This window comes from Colletotrichum chrysophilum (genome assembly GCF_026319265.1).
Source record: "Colletotrichum chrysophilum strain AFK26 chromosome Unknown scaffold_1, whole genome shotgun sequence".
NCBI lineage: Eukaryota > Fungi > Ascomycota > Sordariomycetes > Glomerellales > Glomerellaceae > Colletotrichum > Colletotrichum chrysophilum.
Genome location: NW_026517288.1, coordinates 895852 through 904150, shown reverse-complemented (window position 1 = coordinate 904150; position 8299 = coordinate 895852). Strand labels below are relative to the sequence as shown.

General features: G+C 53.3%; 2 protein-coding genes across 2 annotated transcripts; one reads left to right on the top strand and one right to left on the bottom strand.

The window, feature by feature from the left end:
- Positions 1–1356: 1356 nt before the first annotated feature.
- Positions 1357–3690, bottom strand: COL26b_000240 (uncharacterized protein; the record flags this gene model as incomplete). Its single annotated transcript, XM_053173210.1, has 4 exons — positions 1357–1849; positions 1905–3313; positions 3367–3493; positions 3554–3690. The coding sequence occupies 4 exons, from the start codon at positions 3688–3690 to the stop codon at positions 1357–1359; spliced, it is 2166 nt and encodes a 721-aa protein (XP_053042916.1).
- A 590-nt stretch (positions 3691–4280) lies between these two features.
- COL26b_000239 (uncharacterized protein) lies at positions 4281–7787 on the top strand (the record flags this gene model as incomplete). The annotated part of the gene is made up of 4 exons (XM_053173209.1): positions 4281–4342; positions 4397–4527; positions 4580–7469; positions 7520–7787. 4 exons carry the CDS (start codon positions 4281–4283, stop codon positions 7785–7787), a joined length of 3351 nt encoding a protein of 1116 aa, XP_053042915.1.
- Positions 7788–8299: the final 512 nt, after the last annotated feature.

Sequence of the window (8299 nt, the reverse complement as noted above, 5' to 3'; positions counted from 1 at the left end):
CTACGCGCTGGAGGCACTCTAAATGGATCTGGGTTAGGTGCTTCATTCCGCCGTAACATGTCTCGCGACACAGGAAGGCACGTCCCCAGCAGCGAATCGTCCAGGAAACCATGGCTAACCGTGCCCGCTCCGACACCCGACACCCGATCACCGGCCCTGGCTGATGGTTGGGAGGAAGAGGGACCCCCCCAGGGACAGGTGTGGCTGGATCAGGCAGCCGGCAGCGACACGACCACGTCCCACATATCCATACCACGACCACGCTCACCTGCACCCTCGACCTCGACACTGTGACGCACGTGACAGACACGGGCCCCACCCGCAGTACGGGCCAGCCTGAATTTTTTTAAACTTCGCGGCCGCGAGCGGCAGACCTTGTTCCTCTCTTTTCCTTCTTCAACAATTCCAGACCACCTATTCAAATCATCGCCAGCCTGCCTCGATTTTACATCGCTTCTACGCTGCTGACGATTCCAAAGGATGTGTCGAGATTGACATTAGTCTTGCTTAAAACAATTGTTGTGAGGGCCCCTCGTGCGGCTTCCATGATGCGATGATCACCTGACGCAAGAGACATGCTCCGCCCATTGGAGTTGTATGCCTAAATCTTTTTGCCCAGTCCTCGTGCGATGACGGGGTTGCCTCCATTCGTGACGCAATGCCATTTCGAGCCTCAAGCCGCAGATTCATCTCCCCAGCAGGAGCTTGCTGAATAATAAGGTACGCTTCTTGGGAGACGGGGGATGGGGAACTGGCTGTGCAGAGACAGGATGACAATCTTACATCTGGTAAACCGATTGCTCAGCCGCGAGTGCGTCGTGTGGTCTCATTTCGGCCTATGTGCGTTGACCAGGTTGAGCCTGCGGAGAACTGGCGTGTCTGAATTGCTCTGGACTGTGGTCATGGAAATATGCGGAATCTTCTGGATCATGCAGCTAATCTGTCTCGTCTAGTCAGATCCACTCCGAACTCCAGATCTGGAACTCCAACAAATCTGTTATCTCCAGCAATTCGTGGCGGTCCAAGTAGACCATATACCGCGTGTCTCATATTGGCCAGATCCATCCAAACCGTAGCTATGCTCATTCTTGGGCTATGAGGCTTTTGAGATTTGGATGGATTGTACATCAAGCAGTAAGTTGGCCTGGACAGACACAAGCAGACTTGATCAACAAAGCAGAATCCTTTGCTTAGGTGTTGTAACAATAGCTTTTCTATCTTTATCAAACTTTTGAATTTATTCTTGAAAAGAACATACACAGCTACAAAGGCTTAGGTTCGATTATCATTCCTTTCATGAGGCATCTTGCCATGTTCATCAATACCGTCCAACAAACAAAAATCCTCTAGCAATTATTACAACGAATTTCTGTAGACTTGAGCGCCTCCTTGGCGGAAGGCAATCGTATCCCTCCTTTGCATAATCATCAGTGTCCTGTTGAGTGCTTGCTCAGTGTAGCCCTTTTGCTCAACCATCTCGCGCTTCAAGGTAGACAAGTTGGTGCTCCAGCCAACTGCCAGGCGTCGCTTGAGCTCAGCCTCCAGTCTGTTGACCTCATCGTTGAGCTCCTTGCTTCCTTGGTTGCTGCCCTGGTTGACAGCGTCCATGGTGGAGCAGAGGAAAAGTCTGATCGCCTCGTCCACATGCTCCTCGGTAGCAATAGGAGATAGCGTCAATTTGGCCAAAGACTCGGTAATACGGACAATGGCCTCAAGTTGACGAACAGTAATCGGGATAGAAGATCTCGTGTTTGCCTCCATCTCCGCGGCGTGGACCTGCCTTCTGATGGAGACGAAATGGGACGACAGCTTCTCAGCGGCCTCTGGGCTGAGGCGAGGAGCCATTCTCCTGATAATATCATTAGCATGCCATCTTGGCCGTTTATGTTTGCTGGACAACTTACGATTTGCAGTAGCTGATATATCTCTTCATCTTGTCCACTGGGATCTCCGACTCAACTTGCTCTTCCGCACCACGGCCACCCATATGGATGCCCATAACGTGCTTCGCTATCCTCTCGTCCTTCTCGCGTGTGTGCTCATCCTTGACGATGAAAATCATGTCGAAACGAGACAAAATCGTGGTCTGAAAGTCAATGTTCTCACCAGGAGTCTTCATGTCGTCGTAACGACCGAAAATGGGGTTGGCTGCCGCCAACACTGATGTTCTGGCGTTGAGAATAGTAGTGATACCGGCCTTCGCAATAGAGATTGTTTGTTGTTCCATGGCTTCGTGAATAGCCACTCGATCCTCGTCACGCATCTTGTCAAACTCATCGATACAAACCACACCACCATCAGCAAGAACCATAGCACCTCCCTCGAGATAGAATTCGCGGGTGGATGCGTCGCGCTGGACGGATGCTGTCAGACCGGCAGCTGAAGAACCCTTGCCGGAAGTGTAGATGGAAATCGGTGCGCACTTCTCCACAAACTTAAGCAGTTGCGACTTTGCCGTACCAGGATCACCAAGAAGTAGGACGTTGATGTCTCCACGAAGCTTCATGCCGTCTGGCAAGATCTTCTTGGACCCACCAAGCAACAGACAAAGAATGGCCTTCTTGATGTCGCGGTTTCCGTAAATAGATGGCGCTATGCAGTCGGCCATGATGTTGTAAAGATCGGGCCTTCTGCTCATCTCCAAGAATTCTTGCTCTTCCTCATCAGAGAAGAGGGCCTGGCCTCTTGCCGTCTGGTCGATATCTGTCTGGATGCCTACGGCTCTCAGATAAGGAGTGCGAATGGCGACAGCACCGCCGGTAGCCGAGTTCTTGGTGGCTTTGTTTTGATAGATGGAGAAGATTCCCATCACTGTACACCTTGAGCCGGGGACCACACGGTTGGTCAAGTAGCGGTCTGCGGAGATGAGAACGTGTCTAGGAAGTTCACCAACAGGAACCTGGTCAGGGGCCTCCTGGAGTTTGATAATCTGTTGGTCGACAAATCGCGACTTCTCGTGAAGCACAAAGTACGGGTCGAGAGGACATTTGGGGGTAGGGTCGTTGGGAATTCTCGACCTGCCGCACTGCCTGGGGAGTGTGACACCCGTGAAGCCGCCCAGCACAGGGATTGTTGACGCATGGGCGCAGTTGCGGCATTGGATCGCGATTTCTGTCGCCTTTGATGACATGACAGAAGCACCAATCACGATGCCTGGCACCCTAACGAGTCGCGATATCGTCATCGAGTCCAGGTTGCGAATCGAGACATCTTCGGCGTTGGAGTGGAGGAGCAGCTGGTGTTCGGGAAGGTCGACCTTGGCTTGTTGGGGGAAGACGATTCGGTGCGTGCATTTCTTGAGAGCGGCTTCGAACTGGTCGCAGAACGTCAGATAAGATTGGGGGGCATGTCGAGACTGAATCTTACCAGTGGGATAATCTCAGCCGGTTCCGTCACAAGCCTATGCGCCAACTCCTCGCTGTAGTTGATCAGGTCGTTAATGTCGACATCGCAGTAGTACTTCTTCAGAAGGGCGTTTTCCTTCAGTTGGTTTCTGTTGAGGAGAGATCAGCAATTGCGCGACTGAGCGAGTGTTGGAGGTGTCGCAACCAACCTGTAGGTGTAGTCGTTGTCATGTCTGAATTGCAGAATGAAGTTCTCCAGCTGAGTCTGAATCTGCGTACGGTTGTCCTCACTTCGGCCATCACTCGGCTCGAAGACGTGAGTTGAGTAGATCGATCGGCTGTCCATCGTTGCGATTGCGATCCAAGGTTGGCGGGCAGCAGTTGTTAGAGGAGCGGTGTTGAGGATCACAGATTTGGACTGAAAATGTGGATGCTAAGGAGGGGCAGGTTGCGCAGGGGAACTGAACGCGCCCCTTTCTTTCGACGCGCTTTCGCGTAAAGTGGTTACTTTGCTAGCGCGGATCTGACGAGTACGTACCCGCATGCGGCTGGGGAACTGGGACGGCTTATCTTATCTGCACGTGAGATCTGCGAGCATCACGGCTCCCATCTGGGACGCAAGCCCCTTGGCGATGAACTGCGAACGTGGCTAAGCTTCGAGCTGCGCAAAGACCAACTGCATCTTTCGTTCTTTCCTTGTCGCGCTTGACCTGTGTTTCTTGTTGCGAGCCAGTTTTCCCGAAATTTTGAAGCCGATGCGATCTTGCCAGCGATGATACCCCGGTAGTCTGGCTACGTGGCTGTCAGCTAATACGGTTATCGGCTCTCCTGCGACTCAGCGAATCGTCGAGGTCCAGAAGCAGCTCCCACCAGCCCACATCACACCTGGGGCCATTACCTTACATCATGTATTCCTCTTCGGCTGCCCGTAAGTCGATGGACACAATATCGCAACCATCCTCTCCGCCGGCTTCGCGAACCGAATTCCCATTTCATAAGTAAGCTACCTTCCTCGCTTCATTCCCGGCCACGTTTGCGCTAACAGCAACCAGACCAGGACATGGCTACCCGCACCACACCGGCCGACGCGGCTCGACGGCGAGCTCGATACACTCTATAGGTGGATCTCTCGATACATCGTCCAGCAGCTGGGCGAATGCGGTGTTGGAATCCGGGCAAAATGGTACAGAATTGTTACAGTCGAAGTGCCTTGTCTTGTGCTGACAGCGAACCAGCCATCTCGACACTCCTGCAACCACCCATCGTTCGAACCGGCCTACAACCTCACACCTCTGCGCCCGCTTCGAGTGCCCATAAACCTCCCACTTCCCGCGATATTCCTCCTGTAACTCTCACAAACATCCCTCATGTCGACCCGTCTGAGTTCAAGCCATACCTGTCGCAAGTTGGCGCACTCTACGAACAGCTTCGCCGCGTCAAAGAACAAGAAGATGAACGTCCGGGATCGGCAGGCCGAAGATCGAGTAAACACGACGATTATGGAGAGCTGGACGAGAGTCACTTGAAGCCAGCCGGTCGCCAACCAGCTAGGCGAAAGTCTTCCATCGCCTCCATCACATCGATATCTTCTCTCGAAGGTCCCGGTCCGTTACGCCGTAGCAGCTCGGGACTAAGTCGGAAAGGTGGCCAAGGACCGCCTCCATTGTCAACGATTCCCAATGTCTACTTTGACGACGACTTTCATCTCGAGAATCCCAGGACATTCGATGTTGTGAGCGAACGTTCGGAGGTTGTTCCTCCAGCACCAGGAAACACCGATGCTGGGAGCAATGGAAGTATTGTGGCACCCAGAAAAGCGCTGGCAACAAATGCGATTCTTCAAGAGAAATTGTCCTGGTACATGGACACCATCGAAGTTCATCTGATCAACAGTATATCAACGGCGTCGACCACCTTCTTTACTGCTCTGGGCTCGTTGCGCGAACTTCACTCGGAGGCGGCAGAGTCCGTGGACAGGATCAAGACACTTCGAAAGGAGCTTGAAGCCCTCGACGAGGAAATCGCCACGAAGGGCCTTAACATAGTCCAGAAGCGCCGCCGGCGAGAGAACGTTCAAGCCCTGAACGATGCCGTACTGCAGTTACGACATGTCGTAGAAGGAGTTGCTGCATGCGAGGCGTTAGTCGATGCCGGTGAAATCGACAAAGCTCTGAGCAACATTGACACTCTGGAGCTACTCATCGCGGGCGAGCACGATAAATCTCCAGAAGCCGAGGCGCCGATATTACCTGCGTCACGGCTCAGAGATCTAAGGGGCGCAACGGCTTTACAAAGCGTTAATGAGGACTTGCATCAATTGCGCTTCCGCATTGGGCGAGCTTACGAATCCAAGTTCCAGAGCTTGCTGCTTGCTGATCTGCGCCACCACGTCGAATCTGTCAGTTACCGGGACGTTCTACTGCGATGGAGCAGCTCGTCAGTGCGGGCCAGGGGCGGTGCTCTGCGAGAAGCAGCCTCATTTCCTGCCTACCTTGGCTCAACGCAAGAGCTGCGCAAGGCGGTGATGCCAAATATTCTTGGCCTTCACCGAGCCCAGCATATTGCAACTGCTATAAGCGCTTACAGGGAAGCTGTTTTGCGCGAGGTGCGGAATATTATCCGCAGGCCTATGCCAAGCTCCAATGACGATGATAACGAATCCATGATGTCCGCGTCTACAATGAGTGGCGGTAGGCAGCGGACGAACCAGGAAAAGTCGTCCATATTGGCAAGAAATCTCCGAGCACTGGATCCAAAAGATGCGGAGGAGTTGCTCAAAACTATGTATATTGGCGTCACAGAAATCCTGCGTCGCTTGACCACTCAAGTCAAGGTGCTGCTCGATATCGCAAGCTGTCTGACTGAGGAGGCCACTGCGGCAGGGCTCAAATCCCCGCCGATCCGGTCGCCTCTTGCAAGCCCAACGCCATTTGACCGAGAGTTCCCCAGGATGGACGTCGCTCCAGGCAGCTTTGAAGTGCAAGAGGAAATACACAAAGCAATGGACGTACCCAATTTGGTTGGGCAAGCAGTCGACATGGCCCAGGACAAGGTCTTGAAAGTTCTGAAGGTCCGGTCAGAACAAAGCACGCATCTGACACTGGGTTGGTTCCTGCGATACTTCACGCTGAACCTTTACTTTTCCAATGAGTGTGAAGCGATTTCGGGACGAAGTGGCACATCACTGAAGACCCTTGTCAATAGCCACATCAAAGAATTCGTTCAGCAACACGGAGAATCTGAGAAGCAGAAGCTTGCTCAGGGCATGGAGTCGGATCAATGGAGTGCGAAGGACTTTGATGAAAAATCCAAAATACTACTTGACCAAATCCTCGAGAGCAGCACTAAGGATGCTGCGGCATGGACCGAAGGCACCAAGATATGGGAAGATCAGCCCGACGAAGAAGCATCGAATGGAGTTGATACAGCACTCGAAACAAACGGTACGAGCAAAGAAAAGGCGCGAACGGCAGAGATCGAAGGGGAGGCGTTCTTGCTACCGAATGCTGCGATTCTCTGCCTCGAGGGTATCTCGCACTTCCTGCATCTCATTGGAAGCATCCCGTCCATGGCCACAGACATTGCAACCTCTCTTATTACTTACTTACAGCTGTTCAACTCTCGCTGTACGCAACTAATTCTTGGCGCGGGTGCTACTCGATCTGCGGGATTGAAGAACATCACAACCAAACATTTGGCGTTGGCATCACAAGCTCTATCATTCATCGTCACGCTGATTCCCCATATCCGGGAATTCGTCCGGAGGCATGCTGGCTCTGGTGCAGGCGTATCCAGCTTGATGGGCGAGTTCGACAAGGTTCGCCGCCTGTTCCAAGAGCACCAGAACAGCATCTACGACAAGCTCGTGGAGATTATGAGCGGTCGAGCGGCGGCGCACTCCAAGGCCATGAAGGCCGTCGACTGGGACAACGACACAAGCCAATCGACACACCCTTACATGGAGACGCTAGCCAAGGAGACCACGACCCTGCACAGAGTGTTGAACAAGCACCTGCCCGAGAACTCGGTGCAGATGATCATGGGTCCCGTCTTTGCAAGCTACAAAGACCAGTTCGGAAGGGTCTTGCAAGCATCAGACCCTAAGACGGACACTGGTCGTAATAGGTACGCTTTTGTCGCTAAACGAATGTCTCCACTTACTAACGTACGCGCAGCATGCTCCGAGACGTGGACTTCTTCATCGCAAAGCTCGGCAAGCTTGACGGCTTCCGCGATGCTGGTGACTACCTCAAGGGCATCATCAACTCCAAAGAAATCAAGACGGCCCCGTCGCCTCCCTCGGAGAAGCAGGCAGACGGTGGATCGGAAACAACGGTGTCAACCACCACATCAACAGCTGAGCCGGGCAGCCGGCAAAGCGCAGAGGACGGGAAGACGGAATCGCCTTCAGGGGCAGAGGAGGAGCCAAAACCGTCGTCGTGATGTTAGCTGTAGGATGACGAGGCAGGGGGGGAGGAGAGGGGGGCAGGATTTCAATCGTGGAAGGAGCGGACTAGCATGTAACGGCGTCAATTTCACAAGGAAGAAAAGCTGTACTTCTTTTGCTACAGGTAATGCTGTACCACACATTCCACTGGGGAGATCTACAACGTACCGTACGCGGCCCGCCTTTAGCTGCGTTACCCCCTTCCTTGCAACTCTTTCCGATGTGCCACCACACGGAGAGAGGGACATGTGCTCAATGAGAAGAAGTCACGACGACTGCAGCTGGGCGTTTCCCCACGGGTAGTCGCATACGTTTGCCCGTCAGTCAAGGGAAGCCCGCATCCTGCGTCGTTTCAGACCTGCCACTCCCTCGTCGGATCCAGCCTGCCGGGTCCTTTGGTAGTAATCGTCAATCGGGCAGCTGATGGGGGAGCGATCGGCTTGTCTTTCCCTTTTGGTGGTTTTCAGCTCCCCGCAGCATACGACACGGGTAATCAAGCAGGAGATAC